This window comes from Alternaria infectoria, assembly GCF_024043175.1.
Source record: "Alternaria infectoria strain BMP 0036 chromosome Unknown scaffold_8, whole genome shotgun sequence".
Classification (NCBI taxonomy): Eukaryota; Fungi; Ascomycota; class Dothideomycetes; order Pleosporales; family Pleosporaceae; genus Alternaria; species Alternaria infectoria.
In genome coordinates this window covers 623411-647627 of record NW_026250697.1, presented here as the reverse complement: position 1 = coordinate 647627, position 24217 = coordinate 623411, and the positions used below count along the sequence as shown (strand labels likewise).

The following is a 24217-nucleotide window of genomic DNA, read 5'->3' as shown; positions in this document are numbered from 1 at the left end:
TGATAGTTTGCCTATCGCGCCGACAACAATAAAGGCATTCAGTCACAACACACAACTAAATCTCGGATGCATATTCTGACAATGGATTGGAAAATATCTACGTGCACACTAGTACTGGAAATGTGTAGCAATGCGGCCCGTCCTACCACCCAACTCGCTCTTTTTGAAGTACTGCTTAACAAGCAAGAGCCTACAAGGAACTCTCACCCTCCTTCAGCGAGGTAAATTCATCAACCTTCTTCTCTTCAGTGGAAACACCGACGGGCTTGTCTTGTGATTGCTTTTGCTCCAAAGGTGCACCCTTGACATCAGCATCGTTATCTAGGTCCGGACCAGAACCAGGGAAGGCACCAGGCGCATCGGTAGAGCCGGGTGCAGTCTTGGAGACCAAGGGTTCTTCTGGCGAGAGGGCGGCTGATACCTTGGAAGCGACGGATCCAAACGCTTCCGACACTTGAGAAGTGGCCTGCTCGAGAGTTGAGGGGGCTTTCTCCTTAATCGCTTCGGTCGCAGAAGCAGGTCCACTCTCCTCCTTTGACGTAGTTTGTGCAAGCTCGGGCTCTTTTGGCTCTGCCGCAACGTTTCGATCCGCTTCACCCTCAGTGAGAGTAGATTCGGCCGTCTTGGTCGAAGCACTGAGTGACTGCTGAATCTGGGCTGCCATCTTTGCAGCAGGCACCTCGAGATTACCATCCTGTCCAAAACTCCAGACGTGTGTCACAGGGCCGAAACTCAACGACTGCCTTGGTACAGCAACTTCAGCAGTAACAGTAGCGGCAGCAGCGGGTGACGGAGATGCAGCAGGCTTCCTCCGTTGCGGACCCTTGGCCCTACCCTTGCGAGCATCTGGAAGTGGTGCTGTTTCTCTTTGCGCTTCTTCTTCTTCCTCGGGTTCACGGACCTTAGGCGGTGGATGAGGGCCAACTCCAAGTTTGCTGTTGAGGTCTTTCAGGAAACCAGCCTGGAGAGCCGCAATCTTTGAGCCAGCAGGTCGGGCGGGAACGGGCGGTTTCGCCTTCGTCTGGGGAGAGTCGTTCTCGCCAGTCTGCGAGTCGACAGTTGGAACCTTCTCCGCAGACCCAGTAGATGGCTTGCTTGGACGTGCAGGTATCTGTGGCTTCGGTCGGTCTGGGATAATGGGTGCTTTCTTGTCATCGGCAGATGATTCCCTCTTGGCTGGTCGTGCCGGAATACTGGGGCGAGCCGGCACCGGGGGCTTTTGGTCGATTGGGGAGTCGTCGGCATACTCATTCGTATCCTCCATCTGAGGTGTGCTAACAGTAGTCTCGTATAATCCGTGGGATGGCGCATCCTCCCAGATATCTTGACTTGGGAAGCGTTGCTGCATTCCAGGGCGGCCCATGGTCTCGTCACGTACTTTTCCGAGGATCTTGTTGTCTGCGGCGAACTGTCTAGTGTGGTCGGGGAGGAAAGACTTTTGATCTTCCTTGTTGATCTGAGTCTTACGCTGCTCCTCGGTGTTCGGGTCTTCAAAGACCTTCGCAGGACTCACGCTATCGTTACCACCGGCAGTCTTTGGCTCTTCTGGCTCTTGAGGAGTATCCACAGTAGTTTCGAGCTGTAAGCTGCCAGGGGTATCCTCCCAGACATCTTGACTGGGGAAGTGGTGTCGGGCGACACTGGGACGCTTGAGCTTGTCGACCTGAGATTTGGGTTTCTTGGTGTCCTCCTCATCCTCTGGGAACAGGGGCTCATACTCCTTATGCGACTCTAGTGGAGTACTGCCACGATCGTATTGTGCTGGGCTGGGAATAACACGTTGCTGCTGCGTGCTGTTGTTCCGACTCGAGCTCCTGCTGTGCGTGCGCGGCTTTGTGACATATTGCGGGTTGCCATCTTCATTGAGCGTGTATTCGTTGCCATGGCGCTCCATTTCAGGCGATACAGCAGGCTGTCTCCATTCGGCGTCTGGGTGTTTCTTCAGCTCATCGGAAGCTAGAATGGGCGTGCCATATCCGCGCTCAGTAACCCATCCACCTTTCTCAGCTGTGTTTCCGCCCTCGGGGCCAAGGTCTTCGGTTGGTGGGTCGTAGCCTCCGCCGTGAACCTTGCTGGAGCGGTGCGCAGGAGGGTCGATGTGGATGACCTCGCCTTTGTCATTGACCTCTTGGCCAGCTTCGTTACGTAGGGGTGAGTCGACGTAGCCGCCCTTGATCGAAGCAGGGCGACCCGATGATTGTGGTCGCGGAGAGGCCATGCGCGAAGCATATTCCTCTGTGGCCCTGTAGCCAATCTGTTCGTCGGGTGTACTGACCGCATCCCGACTCGTGCCTGTAAAGCATGATCAGCAACAGCTGATGAATAATGACGCTGCAATTGACTTACCCATTCCAACGTCCTGAGCCCTAGTGTGTACCAGCTTGTCGAGGTTATCGGCACGCCAGTGGTAATCCTTCCTGTTCTCCTGGATATGAGGACCGTACTCGCCGGCCTTCTCGCGCTTCAGATCGTCCGGGTGCTTTTCGTACCACTTCTGCTCAAAGTCGTCTGTTGAGATCTTGCCGTGGCCGTGCATGCCGTAGCTGCCAGGAGGGCCATGGAAGATTTCACGGCCGCTCTTGGTGCGCCCGTGATGGCGACCGCCGGGCTTCTGGTGGAAACCTATTCCTTGAGCTCCGGGCTGCTGCGCATAGGGCGAAGGGCTGGGCGCTTGAACGTCTCCAGCATTTCGGAACATGGGCACCTGAACACCAATTTCAGGAATGCCATGTTCGTCCTTGTCATTGTATAGCGAGCTGGGGCGCGATCCAGCGGAAGATCCTGAACGTCCAGTCTTGGCCTGAGAGACCCTGTCGTCGACGGACAGCTGCGAGCCGACGCCAGCAGCGAGCGCTGTCTGTGAATCGGTCCGCGTCACCGCCTGGATCCTACTTTTGGCAGTTGAGCTTGGGACCGAGGCTGTAGGAGCATGCAGAGGCAAGTCTCCTGCCACGTTCTTCATATGTTGTGGAGAGCCGCCCTGGTTCTCCGGTGTGAGAGTCTTTGACAGGTCTTCAAAGCTGGCGTATTCATTGCCTTCTTCTCCGAGGGAGGGCATGGACACGCTCGGTGGGCGGGAGGGCAGATCGGTGCTAAGGCGTCCGCCCTCTCTAGGCGGTCCACCATGTACGTAGGTCGGGTCGTTGAGCGGGGAGCGGGCGTATCTGTCTCCCGCGGGAGAGACGGAGCGTTCGACACCGCGCTTCGGGCGTGGGGGGATCTTGGGGACATCCATATGGGTACCCTGCGCAGGAGAAGAGCTGTTCTGGGCCCGCGCTGGGCGTGGAGGTATTGTTGGTGGAGCACTCATTGCTTCCGTATCGGTTGCTCGGCGGGGATGTGGGGTGTAGGTGCGGTAGAAACTATAAGTCGTTCAATGTCAGTGACAGGTCCTGGCCATTGAATGATGGAGATGTGCAGCGTGAGCGAGCTGAGAAAAGTGCTCAGGTCTGGCTCGGGCAGTTTCCTGCACGTCAGGCCAATAAGCGCGGCTGCGACTTGAGAGCCCAATGATGCTGTACAAAGCGGATGTGCTGTACTGACCTCGGAATCCGCAATTGAAGTGGAGACTAGAAGTGAGGCTGGCAAGAGGGGCAGATAGCTTGGTCGGATACAGCCAAAATGGCGCAAATGAATCGGTCCTGGAGCTGGGACGGGGCACTTATGTAGCAGAGAGCTCCAGGGCCTGCGACCCGCATTATGGCGTATGGGCCTGCACGCGGCCATCATCGTCACCCCCACAACCTGCATAGGTACCTACCACACGTTGTTTGACTGCTTTCTTCCATGGTCCAGTAGTCGTTGCCACACATGCAATTGTTGTAGTGGAGATGTTTGACACGTCCACGTCCACTTCGCTGTTGACAGATGCATTGAATCCATGTCCCACATGCTCGCTGACGCTATCCTAGATTGGGGACTATGCGACCGCATCAACGTGTTTCGCAGCCTGGGACTTCCAACATTGATCAAGAGTCGCACAAGTCAAATTGCAAAGCTCAGCACATCACATGTGCATTGTTTGACTTACATCCATCAGCTGCGCTTGGTGTGGCAGGGTGGCAGGATCTTCAACGCCTCGCAAGCTCCGGCACGCTAGCGTTCCCCGCGCCTAACAAGTGTGGTTCCTGGCGAGATTCTGGCAGCCAGTTATCGTCATCCTAAAAGCGAGCAGATGCCAGGCCAAGTTTGGCGTTTCCGCTGTCGTGGTCTGACACTGCTTGTGCTTGTCACGGCTTTTCTAGCAGCGATAGAATCGCATTCGAATGGTTGCTGAGCAGACAAGTGCTGCACCCTACAGAATGTACGCTTGAGAGAATGACACCCATAGCTTCTAGAACATCGTCATAGGGACTGATGTGGGTCCTGCGCTCGTCTCTAACGATCAATTTCTGTGTAGAATTACGTAGATGCCCCCACACAGCAAGATGACATCGTACACGACAAATGCACAATTGTCACGGGAACGCGATGAGTACGGAGAAAGCATGTCGCATTGAACCGCCTAGCAGTTTGGCCAAGCGCTTCCATATCCAAGGGGCTCTCTTACAAAACATGGCCCCAGAACGCCCAGCTGCTGAATGATGCTACAAAGAAGTCAAATCATCTCCTGTAATCGCTTTCCAATCGGCTAAGCTCATCATCTCCGTCCTTGTGATATCAATCGGCTCCTCCGTCGGCCCTTCTTTCAATACGCGTGTCGTTCGTTCGGAATCGTCGCACATGGCTGTTGCTCGTTGCCTAGTTCTGCCTCCACTTTATATGATCATCTGTGCGACTCCCTGTCCACCGAGCGTCTTGCTGCCCTGGAACTGCTGGCCCTTGAAACCGGCAAGCGCATAGAAGACGGCTGCGAGCAGAAGGAAGACGGCCGCAACGATCAGACTTGTAGCCCGGGCAGCGATGCTGGCCCATTGTATGGCGCTCATCGCCGCGTAGATGGCCGCGCGCATGTAGTTGGAGCTGAATTTGCGAATAAAGGTATCGAACTTGGGTGAAGTCGGGCAGATGCGGAGGAGCAGCGGTATTTCGATGAAGATAATGATGAAGGAGCACACTCTGCGAACTGATTAGCCATATTCCCAGCGAAGATATGAGCGCGGAGAGCGTACAAGCACACGATACTAAACGCGATGACCCAGTTGGCGTTGAAGATGTTGGCGATGCCCAGCGCAAAGCAGAGGACTATACACAGTACTCCGGTCCTGCCGAAGAGTTAGTATGACATGCTGCGAGCCGTGGGCATGTGCATAGCAGCTGGCGTGACTGACCATTGTCCGTAGATACCTGCAAAGATGCCATGTCAGCAACAAGCTATAGGTCCAGCAGCGGGTGTCTTACTGAAATTCCTCGACTTGAACTCTTCTGCGAGCGTCATCTTCGCGGTGTGATTGACTGCTGTATGCTTCTAGCTCTTCGAGGTTATGCGCAAAGTGGTGGTTTGGCGATGTGTAGATTGCGGTTCCGGTAGCTTTGTTGCTGGCGCGGGCTGAGTGAAGCTCTGGCACAAAGTATCAGGCGAGGTTTGATATCCTTTGTTGGAATGCCGTGCGCCGCGTTGGTGTACGTTGCGCTGCGTAATGTGATTGTGGCTGTGCAGTGAATCGGATTGGGTCGAGTGAATGTTGGTCGGTGCCTGGCGTTGCGATGGCAATGGCTGCGTTGCGTGCTTCTTGGTAGCTCAGCCCTCGGTCGGATCGCGGCTTCCACGTCTACGTAAACTACGCGCTAGTGCTTGCCGAAACCGTCTTGGGCCGGCACTCTGCGCCTGAGAACTCGGACCTGCACCTTCAGTTTCAGAACATTGTGTATGGCCGCGACTGCCTCACCTTGGAATGACTGGAATTTGGAAAGCGAAGGAACCATGGAAGCCTCTCGTGCTTGCGTCTGCCGCGCTCGGGCTGGCGCTTTACTACCTACATGCCCAGCAAACAGCCACTTTGACAACTGCGGACCCTGCGCAGGTGAATACAGAACCGTGCCAAGACGACGAAGCGATTCACGTACCAGACGCCATGGATCCGAAGGAGAGAGCGTATCATGAAGGCTTCATGCGTGAGGCTATTGCCATGGTGAGCCACGTCCTTCACTTTGTACATATTCAGCTATCTGCTGAGTTTACTCCATGTTTGATCCCTCTGCTGACTCATCATCACTGCAGGCTGAACTTGCACTCAAGAGCGATGAGACCCCCGTCGGCTGTGTCTTCGTCAAGGACGGCGAGGTCATTGGACGAGGCATGAACGAGACAAATCGGACCCTGAACGGTACCCGCCACGCCGAGTTCGTCGCCATCGCTGGCATCTTGTCAAAGCACCCCATCAGCATCCTCAACGAGACAGACCTCTATGTCACCGTTGAGCCATGCGTCATGTGCGCGTCCATGCTGCGCCAGTACGGCATCCGAGCCGTCTACTTCGGATGCTGGAACGAGCGTTTTGGTGGCACCGGAGGTGTTCTGAACATTCACTCTGAGTACGTATCCTTCTTTCCTCACAAATACATGCATTGCAAGTACTGACTTCAACAGTGCTAGCGTCGACAAGCCCTATCCAGTCACCGGCGGCATCTTCCGAGAGGAAGCCATCATGTTGCTCCGGAAATTCTACGTCCAAGAGAACGAAAAGGCCCCCGAGCCCAAACAGAAGAAGACGAGGGAGCTGAAGACAGAGATCCTGCCCATGGACGTTCATCAGCCCAAGTCGACCCCATCACCTGCTATTCGTGCTCCGGCTAATGCGACCTCGACCGGATCCATCCCGACACTGTCTTCTTTGAGCGCATCCGCCGCCGCTGCAGCTGTCGCGGTCCCCAAGACTGTGTTTCCCACGCCCGGCCAGGCTCGACCCAGCTCTGCCAGCACAGCTCTTGCTTGAAGCACTTACGATAATGCATACTTATACCCGACCATAGACGCTAGGATGAAGGAGTGAAACCGAATGTATAATACCTTGTGACTTTTTACCTCAATAAAAACTTGTTGTTCACTGAGACACGTAACTGATTTGAGATGGCTGAGAGTACAATACCTGCATCGTGATTTCGAAAGGAAGCAGAAACGGCAATAGATGGTCGGTACTGAGTTTGGTATTGAAACGGGATCGGGGAGGCTTTTATCCACATGTATCTTATTTCTCTCCTCCACCACCTGCAACCAACTGCACTACCATGAAGAGAGCAATGGCCCACCAGTATCTGTATAATAATCAGCAAAACCTCTAATAATGAACCTTGTCCCCCTACGTACTTTTGCAAGAAGGTCTTCTCCGGCTCTTTTCCGTCGAGCTTCCCCTCCGCATTGAGCACGATGGGCTTGTTCAAGACCGGCTTTGGCCCAACATTCCTCTTCCTTATCTCCACCTCCACTTCATCTTCGCTGCCTTTTGCGCTTGTTCCGAATCCAATATGGAAAGGCTCCCCCTTCTCATCAACGTGAATGATGAACTTCTTGTGGTATTGGTCGGAGAAACTGGCCGCTGACGTGACAATGCCTCGCCATGAGCCAGATTTAGGGTCGGTGAGGCCAACGCGAAGAAGGTGATCAGAGGCGTAGGAGCCTGTGGGTGGTGTGAAGGAGGCTAAAGTGCCAACGGGTTGGTCTGCGTCGTATTCGATCTGCGCAAGCGGAATCGGCGAGGGGATGACGGCGCTGTCCCCTGAGGCTGGAACGGAGGAGACGTAAAGCGTGACCGACGATGCGACCGCAAATGGCAGCAGTAGAAGTCTTGACAGTAGCATCTTGGCGCGATGGTGCGGTCTGTTGCTATCTGTACCAATGCAATGGTGTTGGTAACGGGAGCTGGGGCTAGCCACCCGAGAGCAACGGCGAATTGTATCACCGATGGACATTCACTCAAGCGAGCCGTGCTTCCACAACCCCTCATTCTCAAACCATATCTCCTGAGACTTACATACGGTAAAATAATCCTGCAACTCCGCTTGATCCGAAATCGCACCGATAGCCATGATCAGCCGTGATCCAAGACCTCAACTTGCTTTGCGTGGCGTTCTGACCATCCAACACTGGCCCAACAGCATCCGGTATGCCTGAAAAGGTGGATCCGGTGCTCACGATGCCCACATTTCTCAGTCTGATCTGTGAGCAGATCGACGCTCAGGCTCGAGACGACCCTGACGACTGGTAGCCCGGTTGCACAAAGGCTGGGGTTGCTGCCCCACCCCCACCATACTAGAGCTCCCCAGAGCTCTTATGAGCTCATCCCGCATTGACAGCTGTATTGTAGCTCAACATTATTTCTCGCGTCCTCGGGCTTTCAAGTAGCTTTTCTTCAATTCAAAATACCACACCTCTCTCACTTTCCCATACTCATACGCAGCAATGTCGATTCCCTTCCGCCAGACCCAGCGCAAGCAGTCGCGTCAACTGTCAACAGATCCCCGCAATGAGCTCCACCCTCAAGTCGACCACTACATCGGTATCGATGTTGGTACCGGTAGTGCCAGAGCCTGTATCATGAATGATCAGGGAGACATTGTTGGACTGGCCTCAGAGAACATTGGCCTATGGCAACCACAGACTGGCTACTACGTATTTAACCCGCAACAGGCAAATTGCGAGAGTCAAAACTAAAGCGAACCCAGGAACAATCCACAACAGACATCTGGCGATGCATCTGCTCCTCAGTTCGCCGAGCCATGGATCAGCACAACATCGACTCAAGCACTATCCGTGGTATCGGTTTCGATGCGACCTGCTCGCTCGCAGTATTCAGAGACGACACAGATGAGCCTGTCGCCGTTACTGGACCAAACTTTGACAACAAGGATGGCAACGACCGCAACGTCATTCTGTGGCTCGACCACCGACCTGTCGAGGAAACAAATAAGATCAACGCCACCAAGCACAACCTGCTTCGCTACGTCGGAGGCAAGATGTCCATCGAGATGGAGATCCCCAAGGTATTGTGGCTGAAGAACAACATGCCGAAGGAGCTATTCGATCGTTGCAAGTTCTACGATCTGACCGATGCTCTCACACATCTGGCTACCGGCAGTGAGAGCAGAAGCTACTGTAGTGTGGTCTGCAAGCAGGGCTTTGTACCTGTTGGAGTCGATGGTAGTGTCAAAGGATGGCAGGAAGACTTCCTCAAGGAGATTGGCCTCGAAGATCTATGCGAAGACAACTTCAAGCGCATGGGAGGCGTTGACAATGTGGTTTGTCCTTCGCTACTATTCTTGACGGTCCCGGCTAACAAGCACACAGAACGGACGCTACCTCACTGCGGGCGAGCTCGTCGGCACACTCAGCGAGAAGGCGGCACAGGAGATGGGTCTGCAACCCGGTATTGCAGTCGGAAGTGGAGTCATCGACGCCTACGCTGGCTGGATCGGTACCGTTGGCGCCAAAGTCAAGCTCGATGGGGATACTCTTGACATGGACCAGCCCAAGAACGATGTTTCGCAAGCCTTCACGCGTCTCGCAGCCGTAGCTGGAACATCGACCTGCCACCTTGCCATGTCACGCGAGCCCGTCTTCGTCGACGGTGTCTGGGGTCCATACCGAGACGTCCTTTTACCAGACTACTGGATGGCAGAAGGAGGACAAAGTGCGACAGGTGAACTACTCAAGCATGTTATTGAGACACACCCAGCCTTCAACGAAGCCGTGTCCGTCGCTGAAACGTACAACACCAACATCTACGACTACCTCAACGAACATCTCCGCGAGATGGCAGACGCGGAGAAAGCCCCACACATTGCCTGGCTTGGACGTCACTTCTTCTTCTATGGTGACCTCTTCGGCAACCGCTCCCCTATCGCCGACCCCAACATGAAGGGATCTGTCATCGGTCTGAGCTCCGACAAGAGCCTCGACGGCCTGGCACTATACTACTACGCGACCATGGAGTTCATTGCCCTTCAGACACACCAGATTGTTTCTGCGATGAACGCCTCCGGCCACGTCATCTCTTCCATCTTCATGTCCGGTTCACAGTGCCAGAACAGTCTGCTGATGCAGCTCATGGCCACTGCGTGCGACATGCCGGTCCTGATTCCACGATACGTACACGCAGCTGTAGTGCACGGCGCGGCTATGTTGGGTGCAAAGGCGGCCAGTACCGACAAGGACGGAAACAGCGAGCCGCTCTGGGATATCATGGACAGACTGAGCAAGCCCGGTAAGACCGTGAAGCCACTGGCTGATAAGACGGTCAAGAAGCTATTGGACGCCAAATACAAGGTGTTCTTGGAGCAGTGTGAGGGCCAGCAGAGGTACAGGAAGGAGGTCGATGCCGCCATTGAAGGATGGGCTAGCAAGTAAACATCACAAGTAGTAGTAGTCAAGGACACGACGATGAAGGGGATGATATCCATCATTAATTAGAAATTTATTCTGGCCACAAGACACTTGCCGAGGAGATCGTTGGTGCATGTTGTGTGTATAACCCAACTCCCCGCTTATGCCATCGGATATGGAAACTGCATGGCTGCTCCGAGTGTTGTAAGTCTTGAAACCCGGCTGCATGCAGTCTGCTCGTTGCTATCGTCTGTAAAAGGGTATATCGTACAGGGGAAATTGAAGAAGATGTGTGCCGGCCGTTGAGCTCTAGTATCGTCGGCGGGGTCCACGTGGTGGTTCTCTGCGACTAGCGTCGTTGAAGCCGTATCGTCCATCTTGGAAGCTACCCGCGCGTGCGCCCGCACCGGTGTCGATGTCCATGTCATCCATGGACTGCGTAAGGCGTGCAGGCGGTGCTCGTGCGACGTGGGTGCTCGCGGGAACATCCTTCATGTAGACGTAGAGGAGTCTGCCATCAGCCTGTTGATGGAGTTAGTTTTAGTCCAGCGAAGAAGAAGCTCGCCGGAACACTGACCTTCTGGTTGTTGAACGTCGCGATAACATTCTCGGCGCCCTCCCTGCTCACAAACTGCAGCTCGACCATGACCGTCGGGCTGGAAGACAAGAGCCTGCAGCCCAGCGTCTCTCCTCCAATCGGGGTCATGACGGCCTCGATATCAGCGGCCGTTGTTCCAGGTGCAAAGTTGCTAGCAATGACCGTACACGGACCGCCCGTCGCGGCACCTCGAATGCTGATGCCCGGTGCAGCGTCATTGCTGCGTGTAGCCGCAGCACGACCAAGGACGGGAGCAAATTTGGTATACGCTTTGCTGTTGCGCTCGACCTGGGATGCTGACGCCGTCCGAGCGAGGTTGTTCCTGCTGTTGGCGGCACCGCGGGGGTTGTTCAGCTTGTGCAGATCGTGTTGCCATTTCCCGTCGAGGTTGCCGGCTGGCTTCGCGCTCGCTGATCGCTTCTGGACGCCAGCACCACCGTTTATCCGACTGAGCAGCGATGGCTTTTCAGATTCAACTCGCGCCCGGCCGCCGGCGCCTGGTGCATTCGCTTTCCGGCCTCGGCTGCCAGCCCCGAGGAACTGTTGCGCGAGGGCTTCGTTCTTCTTCTTCTCGCGGGTCTGCTTGACGAAACTCTCGAAAGACGCGGTGGTTGAGGCGACCATGTTGAGCGACGGTGGAAATGGAGAGTAGTGGTGGTGGTCTGGTATCGAGTGGAAGCGCGTAAGTGTCGGCCTAAGGACAACCAGCGAGCGCGTCTACGAGAACCTTGACCCGCTTGGATCAAAGCTCGGGCCATGACCCGCCCGGCGAAACGAAACACCGCCGCGAAAAGTTCCCGTACAAAACTTGAGCCTGCAGCTTCTCTCTCTCACTCCAACAACGCGCCCAACTTTTGGTAAGTCAACACACCCGCTCTTTCTTTGTTTCCTGTTGCTATCATGATGAACACTTGTGTCGCCCCTATCATACATTCTATGGTGATCCGACCACTCAAGCCAAACGAGAATACTGATCTTTCGCAACATCTACCAATTTGTTACTAGAAGTTTTTTTTAGGACATCAGCTAACAAATTATAAAGGTCTCATTGTTCTCAGTCACAGTATGACTTCGCGATCATGATGCGCCATTAGATGCGCTGCCGCCGACGTGCGGTCCGCAGCTCCACGAAGCCTTCCGTTAATCGCATATCCTCTACGTCCATTGGTTACAAGCGATAGCAGACCTCAACATGATATGGTCGAAACGGCAAGGCTTTTGTGGGCTGCGATAGAGTTTGAAAGGTTAGACTACACCCCCATACCCAAAGCACCCATCCTTAGATGATGAGCAACAAATGTATTATCAAATACCGACCACTTCGTGGGGAATAAACTAGTTCGATTACCTGAATATCTTTCCACCCTCGAGCCTTTGTCAAAACGTCTTCTCGTGGAACTGTTACTGACATCGCTCTAGGTATGCACTAGATTGAAAGCTCACTTGATACAGCTACCAGCTCTCATTGAAAAGGTGAATAACCCATTCTCTCTTCTTTCCCTTTGCAATGATGAACACCAATTCATGCTAACTCAGACGGGGTTCGCCTCACTGATTGAAAAAACATTCGAGACTTTTCATCTTTCGGCTGATTGCTCTCTCACCTGCATCTTTGTTCAGAACCATAGTCTTCGCTCTATGCTAACTGTCAATCGCAGATTACTCAATGTCGATACGATCTATGGCAACTGCGCTCCTCTTTCGACCGAACAAGTGGCGTCAACGCACGATGGATGAAGTCGAGACATCTTGACATGACTGGAAACCAGCTTGTTCGGTCGATAGACGTTCGTCGACACGTAGATGGCTATATATATTCATTCATTCTTGTTAAACATGACTGCTTCACCACTGCGAACCTCGTATCTGCGCATGCACATGCTACACTAAAGACGTGAGATTTCCGTATGCCATACATGCACTGAGATTGTAGAATGAAACATGCTAGCAGACAATGTGGACACCTGCGACAATGCTGCATAAATTCATCTGGTTACTTTATCCTCATGTAGAGTGCAAAAGGAATTTAGAGGTCTCTTCCTTGTCCAAGCTGATACCAGGACTGGGGACGCGCAGCGGTTCCGGAGTTTGGGGAACGATCTCGAATGATCTCCGGACACTTGAAACAATTCCCCAACCCAACGTTGACAGCACAGTTAACACGCACTCGTAACGCACATCAAGATGGCAGCGAAGCCCGAAGACGTAAGCACAGCACCCACGGAAGGCGCCGGTCTCTTCAGTGGAGCAGGCCCGGAGAAGCAGCCCGAGCCTAATCCTGTAGCCGACTCTGCCGACAAGAAGGACGATGGAGATGCCGTCGACGGCGCAACCGCAGCGGTAGCAGATCTCTCGGTCGACGAGAACAAAGAGGAAGCAAAGCCGACAGAAGTCACACCTGAAGCTACTGCCCCAGCTCCTGCAGCCGCTCCCGAACCCGCATCCAGCTCCGCCAAACCCGAGCCCAGTACCGTAACACCCACCCAGGGCCCCATCTGGCCCGAGACCGCACCCGACCACCCGCTCACGAAGTTCTACGACGCTTTCGAGGCTCTCACCGCTGAGGCCCAACATAACGAAGTCTACGGCATCGAGCTGAGCAAGTCGAAGCCTTTCCATACCAAGCTCATCCTACAAAAGTTCCTCCGGGCCAACCAGAATGATTTGGACAAAGCCAAGTCACAGCTGCTTGACACGCTGAAGTGGAGGAAGGAGTTTGATCCAATCAAGGCAGCAGGAGAGACATTCGCGAAGAACAAGTTCGATGGATTAGGCTACGTGCTCGAGGTTGAGGGTGTACCCGAGAGCCCCAACAAGAAGGATATCGTTACCTTCAACATCTACGGAGCTGTCAAGGACAACAAGGCTACCTTTGGCGATCTGGATGGGTATGCTTCCCCCATTCCCAGCCTCATACAATAAACAAGACCATGCTAACAGAACCCCAAAGCTTCCTCCGCTGGCGCGTAGGCCTCATGGAAAAGTCCGTCCAAGCGCTCAACCTGCCCGCCGCCACAACACCCATCCCCAACTTTGGCGAAGGCCCCGACCCATACCAAGGGTTCCAAATCCACGACTACCTCCAAGTCTCCTTCCTCCGCCGTGACCCCCTCGTCAAGACCGCGACCAACAAGACTATCGAGATACTAGGACGCCACTACCCTGAGACGTTGAGCAGGAAGTTCTTTGTCAATGTACCTGTGGTCATGGGCTGGCTGTTCAATGCGATGAAGTTGGTTGTGGCCAAGGAGACGAGCAAGAAGTTTGTGGTTCTGAGTTATGGTAATCAGCTTGCTGCTGAGCTGGGCAAGGGTGTTCCAAAGAGCTATGGTGGTGAGAGGGGGGAGTTGGCTGAGTGCGCTGAGGGTATGAAGATGGAGTGATGGTACAAGCTGCATGAACTGGTGGTATGGAGAGGGGAAGATGGTAATGGTAGGAGACGGAAGAAGCGACTCAGCGTGCGTGTTTATTAGGCCTTGTTATACCCCCACTCAAAACTGTTCAATCTTTTAGAGAGCGATGTAGTCAAGACAATCGATGATTTCTTATTAAACTAACATGCTGTATATGTACTGGCAAATTCAAAAGACATTGCCATCATGCTCATAAGATAAGAGCTGTATGCGTAAACAGCTGGATATCATTAGTCTTCTTTGCCTTCATCTTCTCTCGGCACCACCGCCCTGTCAACCCAGCCCTCACCCCTCAGTACACCCAAGCCCTTCCTCGCAACGCCGCTATTGACCGATCTGGGCGATACCTCGTACAGAGCATTAACCGTCGCCAAACTGACCACAAAAAGCAGCACATCCCCATTCTTGAAACCCTTCCACCACCCCCTCTTCACACCCACCTTCCACAAGGAATCGATCGACATCCTCGCCGTATACAAGAAATTGCTCCTTCCACCTTTCCTCTCCAAGAAGGCCCAGAGTCCGCCTATGAAACCACCCAGGAACCAGCGTTGCGTTGACAAGAAAGCCCGGGGAAGTATGTTCTGGAAGAGACAGATGGAGCCCCAGCTCGTTCCTATGGCGCCGGAGAGGAAGAGCGACATGCGCAGTATGCGCTTGGCCAGACTGTTCAATGAGGCAATGGGAGCGGAGAGGAAGGCTTTGTATTTCGTGATGCTCATGGCAGTGAAGAAGAGCGTGAAGAAGCGGGCGATTTTGGGGAAGGCTTGGATCCAGTATTGGACGTAGGTGCGTAGACAAGACGGGTCTTGCGGGTGGAGTAAGGCGCATGACAAGGACTTGATGGCTGGATGTGCGGGAGAGGTTATCGGAGAGATGGACGTCAATCGCTTTGGTAGCGTCTCAGTGTTAGGAAAGAGGATGGGCGATACGAAGGGTGGCCAGCGCTGTCGCGAGATCTCTGCCAGGTTGTCCACTATGTCAAATGTGCCTGGCCAGGGTGCGGTGCTGGGATAGTCTTCAGGGCGCTTCTGTATATACTCTGGCGAGTTCTTCAAGATATGGTCTCCGAATCCAGAGGGGAAACAGTCGCGGTCGAAGACGAATGCGTGGAGCAGCTGCCCACAGGCGACTGGCATGATCATCCAGGAACCAAACCAACTTGGCCTGTTCTTCATGTACCCCAGCTCCTCCAGGTAGTTGTAGCCAAACTCCAGAGCCCTTGTCATAATGTAGATGGCGATTGTGACGCGCAGCTGATCCCCTGGGTACACGGCGAGGAAGAAGCCTGCTAAGCTGGATCCGATGGCCGGTGCCAGCTTGGATGTCAAGGAACGTGCTATGCGTGGGTTCCGCCGCCGGAACGACTTGCCTTCATGGCTGAGTAGGCTCTCGCGGATGCGCACGAAGATGCGCCGGAGGAGGCGGTGGAAAAGGAGTATGAGGGCGAGGGAGCTGCTGAGGCGGACGTTGGGTGACTTAAAGACGGAGGTTCTGGGTTGGTTCCTAAGGGATTGTTAATGCGCATCGATTAAACGCGACCAGACGTATGCCCACCTATTCGCTGTCCCCCGCGACAGAAGCCTGGTCTTGACTACTTCCCATGCCTTCAGCCCCGAGAAGGTCACGATGCCTAATCGCAGTGCCGCGCGGAAGGCGGCTACATTGTAATCATCCGGGCCCTTGACAATGGCGTCATATCGCTTCGGGGTTATGGTGCGCTTCTTGACGACTGGGGCGCGCGAAAGGAGGTATTGGTGCAGCAGCTGGTACTCCTTTGCCGAGATGGTGTAGCGGAGCGCATTGCGCAGTATCGGGTCGATTGGTTGCGATTTAGCGGGGCCCGGCGTGGGCTGCGATGCGCCAGACGACATGGTGGGCGTCTGCGAATGTGTTCGGGCTCATAGTTTGAGGGGCTGTTGTTATTGTCATTAGACGGCACACGCGGAGTCTGGGGAAGCTAGCATTGATGACGATCCCTGGAGGTTGCGCACAGGAGCCGCTCTTGACGGACCTCGGCAGTTTGGCCATGTACCCCAATCTTCTCACATGCGAACGACATTTCTTAGTCTGGGGCTACCTTAGCCTAGAGAGCTATCCCGTGGTCCACAAATTGGTGTCTAATAAGACTTGGTTTGTACGCGCATCTCTTGGTACACGTTGCGCAAACAAACACAATCACGATATGGGCTACGGATTTTAAATCACATATGTATACTTGTCTATATACTCTATGGTTCCAAGGAAAACCCATGTATTACACCATCGCTTCTTCAGATGCGGACTGTGTATCATGTTTCGCACCAACCGCTAAATACAAACAGTGAAGACATAGAAAAGAAAAGCTGCACTACATTAAAATGTATAGCGTCTACAATGCGAACAAGGCAAGAGCCGCACCGAACAGAGCACCCTTGGGCACGACGTTGAAGGGCGAGGCGGCGCCAGTGAACTCGGCTGGCGAAGAGGGACGGACGGCACCAGTACCCGTGGCAGTGCCCATCGGGACAGTGGCGGTTCCCATGGTAGAGGGGATGGGGTATGGCGCACCACCGGCAGGTGTGGTGGCAGCTGGGGTTTGAGGAGGCTCAGCAGTGCCGGGCACAAGAGCAACGGGCTCAGTTGGGTTGGCGCCAGCAGAGGCGGGCTGAGTGGTGAAGTGAACTTGAGGGACGGTGAGGGTAGTTGTGCCGAATGTGATGGTAGTGCAAGGTGTCTCTTCAGCAGGGGTCTCGCCAGCAGCAGTGGTAGTGCCAACGACCTCAGTCATGGTGACAGAAGAAACAGCGGTAGTGATGGCAGGAGTCTCGCCGGCAGCAGTGGTGGTGCTAGCAGCGGGAGTCTCATCAGGGTAACCAGGGCCGTACGCGCTGGAAGCAGGGGCAGAGGGAGCGGCGGAGCTCTCACCACCAGCAGGGGGAGCGGGAGGAGCAGAAGGAGCAGCAGGAGTAGGGTTCAAAGGAATGTACGAAGGGCAGTCTCCGACAATGGAAGGGTTTTCGGGGACATGCTGGGCACAGATACCGATGAAGTATTGCAGACCCTTACTAATTTCGTCGTCACTACCGCAGCGGGCAGAGATACAGTCGATAACATTCTTGGTGAACTCAGGCTTGAGGCAGTAGCAGCTGGAGTCGGTGTTGTCCTTGCAGTCTGGGGCAGAGATCTGGAGCCACGAGTTCATGCACTTGGGAACCGAGTCGGTGATGTCGACGGGAGGGTAGCTGGGGCTGGAAGGCTGAGGAGCGGCTGAGCTGGTAGCAGGGACAGCAGATGTGACAACGGCAGACGAAACAACGGCAGAAGAGACAACAACGGAAGAGGCTACAACAGTGGATGACTGCTCGCAAGACTCTCCGTATCCGCAGCCAGCAGCAGCAGAGCTCTCAGATGTGGGTGGCACAACAACAGTGGAAGACTCCGGTTGGGGGGTAGCGGTGCTGATGGAAGGAACCGACGCAGGGTAGCTGGTGATCTCCACGGCGGAGGAAGCTGGAGGAGTGTAGGCGGGCATGGAGCTGTTGGTGTAGGGAGCAGCTGAAGAGGCAGGGGTCTCGGCGGGTGGGCATCCCTCTCCACCGTACTGTCCACACTCGTTGGCCGAAGTGGCGGGAGTCTCGACAGCGGATGAAGAAGCAGGGGTCTCAACAGCAGATGAGACGACGGTAGTCTCGATGGCAGAGTAAGCCGTAGTCTCAACAGCGGAAGAAACAGCGCTGGAGGCTGGGGCAGTCGACGACTCGATGGCGATGGTGGAAGACTGAACCTCGCTTGAGGCGGGGACCTCAGGTGGAGGGGGCGGCGAAGGGGGCGAAGGAGGAGTGTATGGTTTCTCAGCGTCACAGTCGAAGCCGATGTTGTGGAAACCGATCTCGCAAGACTCCTTGTCACCCTTGTAGTGAGATCCAAGGTAGACCTCGACGGACTTTGCGCCACCACACTGGGTGTTCTGCAGTGTTGATCCACCAGCCGAGCAGCTGCTGTGTTGCTTGCAGATGGATCCGTCTACCATCTTGTAGTGGAGCTCGAGCTCAGCGTCGAACTCAGCCGAGACGTCCATGTGAGTAATGGAGAAACCGCGCTGGGCACAGCCAAATGCAGCGGGCTTGTTCTTCTGGATGGTGTTCTTGATGCACTTGTTTCCAAAGGTTCGCTTGCTCAGAGAGTCCCGCTTGCCGAAGGAGTTTGAGCATTTCCAGCCCCCAGAGAAGTCGAAGTCTCCATAGTTGCCGACATCCTGGCCATCGATGAGATCGGCCCAGTTGAAGCCGCCCTTCTGCTTATCGTCGCAGACGTTGTTGCTATAGTCGGGAGTGCCGAAGTTGTCGAAGAAGTTCCAGGTGGCCGCGGCTTGTTGAGCGGCGAGGCCAGTGACCAAGAGAGCGTAGGTAGACTTCATGGTGATATATGAACGTCGAAATCGAATTTAGGTAGTAAAGCGAATATCAATGTATGTTGTAGTTGGACCTTAACGAATGACGGTCTAACAAGAGAACAAAGTCAAAAAGAGTGCGACTATGTTCGTCTTGGGAAGCGAAAGTAGCAGCAAATGCAATGCTGAGATTAGAAAACAAAGCGTGTGTAGATGCACTGAGGGGAAGGACGAAGGGTCAAGATATACTTCTACCACCAGCGCTCGTTCGAAACAAGCCGTCTCGAAACATTTCTAAAGGATTGGTCCGCCGAGGGCCTCCGACTCGCATGCTCAGCCACGATCAGAACGAGTCGCCCAAGGAGGTTCCATGTCGGTCGTTGTCGCGCGCTCTGCAGGCCCACTCGGCAGTAGGGTCGTCGGTTACAAGATGACCTGGCTAAAGATGGTGGATCCCAGTCAGATGGCTTTGGCGTGAGCACATCGTAAGCGAACAGGGGCGCTTTCCGAAACGCCCTAAATAGCCCACCGGAGTAGACTATCATGCAGGTACGAGCCAATGGCGTTGGCAGTGTGTATTTTGGCAAGCCAAGAGCGTCAAGTATATTGTGCGACAGGCCAACGACTGGTCGGGGTCCAGTGTCAGTCGTACGGGTAGAAACGCAGAGCCGCAGGCTGTCGACAGGTCATCGCACCCAGCTCTGTTGCCTTTCGGATCACCTTCAGTAGCGATACTTCGAATGCGCCAATGTCTTACATACGGGCATCTGGAGGGTTCCATTCTTGCCCACCTCCTGCATCGTCTCCACTCCGTTCATTCTCCTGCATCCGTCCAGAGCCGTATCGCCTAGCCAAGTCGATCTCCGTTGCCTGTATTTCCTTTTTGGGCGGAGCCGCCGACCAACTATAGCCATGACGCTGTCGTTCTGAGGAATATGCACGAGCGTGTTTCATGGGTGTTCCGCCATCGCTGCGGCCAACGAGCGTCAGGAACAACAAGCTTCGAGTGACATACATCCTAGGCCCATCGGAAGGTCGTGTCTCAAAGGCTTGGTTGCTTTATTGGAAGGAGCGTGGCATGAACGAGAGCTTGGAAGTGCCGTGGGAAAGCCATCGGCTCGTCGTGTTAACACCTCAGGTACTTCTGGTCGAGTTGGGCGGGCAAGCGAGCCCATGGATGGAAATGCGCGATTCATCGGCCGCAGACAACTCAACATCCCTCTGCAAATCAATACTGTGCACTATCGAAAAGCTGATCTGACTTCTAAATGAAGGTTGCGGTTGCCTGCCTCTCAGACATTGCGCATCATGCAAGGATAAGACAACAAGCTTTAGAGACATGGCGCACGGGTACCTTGCAGCGTGTGGAACAGGGCAAAAAGATGTCGTGAACGGCCGGGAGTGGCGGTGTCAGCTCGGAACACAGGCGCAGACGATGGCTTCGTGAGCGCGGGAATGACGGCACTTGTGTTCGCGACTCGCGATGGACCGTGCTACAAGCTGTCACGACACGAGTGCACAAGCGAACTCGGCTATGTGTTGAACTTGGGTTTATCCGAGGCTTTCAGATTATAGTGAAGTAGCACAGTAGATGGCAACAATACTCCATCCTTAGCTGAAGGGCTGTTTCGATTACATCTCACTACCTCGGGGTATTGTCGGGTTGCCCTTTCGGAGAGCCCTGACACGTTGCTATTCTCGTACTTCCCGTGTCCATGGCATCCCAGCCGTTTCAAGAATTCATCCGTGATGGAGGACCTCGCATGAACGACTGACTTTATGCTATGTTCTACCCCAGTGCTCTCAGCTGCACACTCGACAACGGCAGTTACTGTGACTTGGGCCTGTGGAAAATGTGTCGTATTGTTCTTGTTGCCAATCATGTAAATGGTAACTGTGATCTATGCCAATGTGAATACAGTAAACGCCAATAGACCTATGCTAAACGCCAATGCCTTGTATTCTGGTATCGTTGCCGTTGTACCCAAGACGCCGAGGATCAAGCTCGCTTTTGACAAGCAAGTCGATATGGAAAAACGAACAAACAAAAACGCCATGCCAACTGCTCGTCTATAACCAAACTGATGCTTATCATGCGCGAGACCTGCTGCACCGATTACTCTTGATCTTCTACTACAATGCGAACCACTTCGCTCCGACGACGCTCCTTGGTCAGATAGTCGCTAGCCACGTTACGCACTCGAGCGTGACACTCATGCGCTGCGCGATTGAGAAAGGGCACCTGAAGAGCTCCGCAAATTGCAACCAGAGCGGAACCCCACCAAGCTAAAGGCGTGAAGTGAAGCTCGAGAGAGAGGCCGTAGAGCAAACCGGCGATGGGACTTGCTACTGTGCGGCAGGCAGCACCGGTAGATGCAGCCAACCCGTTGATTCTTCCAAGATGCGATCTATCGGGCGTAGCTTCTTTGATCATGATCAGAAGGAGGGGGAAGGCGAGAATCGACGTCAAGTTCCGTACGGTCAAGCAAGCGAACAGACCAGGATAGACCAAGTTCTCAGGAAGAAGCTGTAAGAAAGGAACAATAAAGTATGCGATCGGATGTGCCAGTGTGACCATGAGAAGCAGACGCCATACGCCAAAGCAATCCGCCAGTAGAGGGAAGACGAAACCCTGGATCACGAGCTGGATGATGCCGTTGAGGGAAAGAATAATGCCCACATTCTGGATGGGTATGCCAAGTCCACCTCCCAATGACGAAGGCGAAAGGTCGAGCGCGTTCATATCATCGTCGGCGCGTTTGTCTTGGAGGAAGATTGGGAGTAAGTGATCGTATGTCATCTAGTATATAATTAGCCGTCTGTTCGTTCGTTGTGATGGACTACGAGACTTACGGAATGGTACGTGAAGATACCTAGGGCGACGACGAACATGATGACTGGACGTGTGAAGACCTTCTCGCTCGTCGGAGATTCTACCCAGTCGCCGTTGGAGCGCACCCGCCAGATCTCGTCGTGTTCGACTTCCACGGCGTTGAAGGTGCCATAAGATTCCGCGGTCAAGTTTGCGGACGCATCGGCCGTCGCGCCTTGAGCTGGCAGAAGAGGTGTCTCTGCGACAGCCGCATCGTATTGTTCGAAGTAGCCTCGTGGCTGCTTGTCCGGGTGAGTCTCCTCTAGAAGGAAGTACGCCATGAAGATGGAGAGCAGAAGTAGGGAAGCGCAGATGATATTTGGAAGTAGGTAAGGGAACTTCGCAAAAAGACCTGTGGGGCTGAAGACAGATGGGAAGTTACGAGCAGGTTCAGCAAAGTATCCACCAATAGACGCTGTTGTAATTAGTATAAACAAGCAGGAGTCGATGGATTGATCTTGTCTTACGGCCAATGATGGTACCAATGCTCCAGACGAATGGCATGACTGCGTACGCCTTTGCTGTTTCTAGTTAGCAACGCCTGACAGAAGTAATTGTGGTCACTTACGTTCATGCTCTGGTCGCTTGACCAACTCTCCAACCATGGTCTGGATGACGCCAATGTTGCCATTGAGTGCGCCGCCGATGATTCGTCCAAGGAGCGCGACCCAAAAGTTTGGAGCTAAGCCAACAAGTAGCAAAGAGGACATTGTCCCAAGACATCCAAGTATGACGACGGGTTTTCTACCTATACGGTCGGAGACTGAGCCCCAATACATGCCTGAACATGCCTCGGCGAGCGAGAAGGCAGAGATGAGCAGGCCGGCAAAGAACGGTGCGCTCGTTTCGGACCCAACTTGGAAGTTGGTGACGAGTTTCCAGGCGTATGGGAGTATCGAAGTAAGGGCAATTGGCTCTGCGACTCGAACCAGCGCTGGAGTGTGTTGTCAGTGCGAGGCTCGGGCGAACAACAACTAGTGTCGGTGGCATGGGAAAACCATACCTAGGAGGCCGAGCTGAGCGGCGGGAAATTTGTCTTGGGTGGCTTCGGGGGCATCTTGAGGGCTTGTTCTTCGGTTCTTGGTAAGAAATGACATTCTGCAACCTGATTTGGTTCTTACGGCTTCGCCAACACGCAGTCGTCGTCTAGCTCGGGGGTGGCTTGCTATGTGAGTAGAGCTTTCTCTGCGTTTGGCCTTGAATAACCCAGTAACAAACAAAAACGCACGATGGCCGGGAACAAAGGTTGTGCGATGGCGGTGTGTGGTACAAGGACGCAGAGAGTAGAAGAGGGAAAGTTCTGGCACCTGGGTCGGTGCCACCTGCCGTCCAACCAGCGGGTGCACTAGAACGGGACGATCGGCAGTCCTTGGCGAGCATATTTCTCTGCTTTTCTATCTACACTCATCGGCCTGCTCAACACAAGACCTTCTCACTCGCGGTTGTCCATCTCGATGTCTACTCAACTTTCACATACCCGCTGATTTTCCCGCAAAGATGCCGCTGGAGCGACATTGGGGAACCTTGTTGTTCTATTCCCCGGTGAGCCCCACAAGGCGCAGTGGCAATAGTCAAACGCTAAACTTGGAAGCGACTTAGTGTCAATGGCCGTTTCCGCGGCTCATTTGGTTCGGGTGCCATCAACTGATCATCCGTCGAACGTCATCTTTGCTATGACAATCGCTTGCCCAGTTTTGCATCGTCTCCCGAAGTGTTGTCTCCAGGTGTTCCACGGACCGGGTACCACGCACAACGAGGAAAGTCCAGACATCGAATCCACCTTCAAGCCCAGGACGGCCAAGGACGAGCTAACTCTTGCCCTGCATTTGAGCCAATCAAGGCCCGGCCGTACCTTTTTGCAACACCACCAGCTTAGATGTAGTGCTACCGCCTCGATACGCTATCTTCTCGCGATAAGAAGTTTGCATACAGTCTCCTAAAATCATTTCGCAACCCTCGGAGCTGTCCCGTCATGCGTTCCGGGGTGAACGCAGATGTGTGCGCTTGCGAATGATCGTAGCTTCCAGCCACTGAGTTCAACGGACAAGAATTCGTAAGTGTCGTGTTAACATTGATGAGACAGAAGGGAGGCTAATCCATCGAATCCGCTACGATAACTACACGTTCTGAAAGTATCGAATTCCGTGCAACGGAAAGCATCACGACTGCGTGCTTTGTCGCGTGCCTCGTGCCGCCTCATATGCAGCCTTGGAGGGAGCACCAGCCTAGTCTCCTCTAGCGCCCGCTTTGGTCCCACCTCCCTCCCGCTGACCACGGCATCACCTTGTCGACTGCATCTCTCACACTACTCCGACGAACTCTTTGATGACAGACATCTAGCATGCTCAGCAAATACGTCACACCTAGCACCGTTTTTCGGGTGGCCCCAGGACGTTGCCAAGCGGCCAATCCCGGCACGAAGAATTTCTCGAAGACTTTTACGTGATATGTGGAGCTCGCGACGACACGGTCACGTCTCAGCGCAAACTATTACTCACGATGACCCACACTTCTCATCAAAGTTCAGGACCCTTTCTGCACTGGCACTACGCAGCGAGGATGTTTTCTGATGCCTATGCCGCAAGTAGCCTCCTCGTGTTCATTCCCCCACAGACTACATTCCGCTATGGCAAGCTTGACAGCGGATCCATTGGAGGTGCGTCATGCTACCCAGAAATCAAGTCAATATGTGCATTAGTCGCCG

General features: G+C 54.0%; 10 protein-coding genes across 10 annotated transcripts; 3 read left to right on the top strand and 7 right to left on the bottom strand.

Annotated features, from left to right (window-relative positions):
- Positions 1-190: 190 nt before the first annotated feature.
- Positions 191-3310, bottom strand: J4E92_005648 (uncharacterized protein; the record flags this gene model as incomplete). The annotated part of the gene is made up of 2 exons (XM_051497027.1): positions 191-2292; positions 2347-3310. The coding sequence occupies 2 exons, from the start codon at positions 3308-3310 to the stop codon at positions 191-193; spliced, it is 3066 nt and encodes a 1021-aa protein (XP_051352687.1).
- A 1447-nt stretch (positions 3311-4757) lies between these two features.
- TVP18 (Golgi apparatus membrane protein tvp18) lies at positions 4758-5377 on the bottom strand (the record flags this gene model as incomplete). The annotated part of the gene is made up of 4 exons (XM_051497026.1): positions 4758-5058; positions 5112-5204; positions 5271-5286; positions 5341-5377. 4 exons carry the CDS (start codon positions 5375-5377, stop codon positions 4758-4760), a joined length of 447 nt encoding a protein of 148 aa, XP_051352686.1.
- A 457-nt stretch (positions 5378-5834) lies between these two features.
- J4E92_005646 (uncharacterized protein) lies at positions 5835-6875 on the top strand (the record flags this gene model as incomplete). The annotated part of the gene is made up of 3 exons (XM_051497025.1): positions 5835-6071; positions 6161-6474; positions 6530-6875. The coding sequence occupies 3 exons, from the start codon at positions 5835-5837 to the stop codon at positions 6873-6875; spliced, it is 897 nt and encodes a 298-aa protein (XP_051352685.1).
- A 252-nt stretch (positions 6876-7127) lies between these two features.
- J4E92_005645 (uncharacterized protein) lies at positions 7128-7737 on the bottom strand (the record flags this gene model as incomplete). The annotated part of the gene is made up of 2 exons (XM_051497024.1): positions 7128-7194; positions 7247-7737. The coding sequence occupies 2 exons, from the start codon at positions 7735-7737 to the stop codon at positions 7128-7130; spliced, it is 558 nt and encodes a 185-aa protein (XP_051352684.1).
- A 601-nt stretch (positions 7738-8338) lies between these two features.
- Positions 8339-10282, top strand: J4E92_005644 (uncharacterized protein; the record flags this gene model as incomplete). The annotated part of the gene is made up of 3 exons (XM_051497023.1): positions 8339-8548; positions 8602-9174; positions 9224-10282. The coding sequence occupies 3 exons, from the start codon at positions 8339-8341 to the stop codon at positions 10280-10282; spliced, it is 1842 nt and encodes a 613-aa protein (XP_051352683.1).
- Positions 10283-10567: 285 nt separating this feature from the next.
- J4E92_005643 (uncharacterized protein) lies at positions 10568-11480 on the bottom strand (the record flags this gene model as incomplete). The annotated part of the gene is made up of 2 exons (XM_051497022.1): positions 10568-10780; positions 10836-11480. The coding sequence occupies 2 exons, from the start codon at positions 11478-11480 to the stop codon at positions 10568-10570; spliced, it is 858 nt and encodes a 285-aa protein (XP_051352682.1).
- A 1560-nt stretch (positions 11481-13040) lies between these two features.
- SFH5 (Non-classical phosphatidylinositol transfer protein (PITP)) lies at positions 13041-14239 on the top strand (the record flags this gene model as incomplete). Its single annotated transcript, XM_051497021.1, has 2 exons — positions 13041-13744; positions 13807-14239. The coding sequence occupies 2 exons, from the start codon at positions 13041-13043 to the stop codon at positions 14237-14239; spliced, it is 1137 nt and encodes a 378-aa protein (XP_051352681.1).
- Positions 14240-14499: 260 nt separating this feature from the next.
- J4E92_005641 (uncharacterized protein) lies at positions 14500-16143 on the bottom strand (the record flags this gene model as incomplete). The annotated part of the gene is made up of 2 exons (XM_051497020.1): positions 14500-15775; positions 15827-16143. The coding sequence occupies 2 exons, from the start codon at positions 16141-16143 to the stop codon at positions 14500-14502; spliced, it is 1593 nt and encodes a 530-aa protein (XP_051352680.1).
- Positions 16144-16640: 497 nt separating this feature from the next.
- J4E92_005640 (uncharacterized protein) lies at positions 16641-18668 on the bottom strand (the record flags this gene model as incomplete). The annotated part of the gene is made up of 1 exon (XM_051497019.1): positions 16641-18668. The coding sequence occupies one exon, from the start codon at positions 18666-18668 to the stop codon at positions 16641-16643; it is 2028 nt and encodes a 675-aa protein (XP_051352679.1).
- Positions 18669-20757: 2089 nt separating this feature from the next.
- On the bottom strand, positions 20758-22610 carry J4E92_005639 (uncharacterized protein; the record flags this gene model as incomplete). The annotated part of the gene is made up of 5 exons (XM_051497018.1): positions 20758-21441; positions 21495-21928; positions 21981-22034; positions 22082-22447; positions 22517-22610. 5 exons carry the CDS (start codon positions 22608-22610, stop codon positions 20758-20760), a joined length of 1632 nt encoding a protein of 543 aa, XP_051352678.1.
- Positions 22611-24217: the final 1607 nt, after the last annotated feature.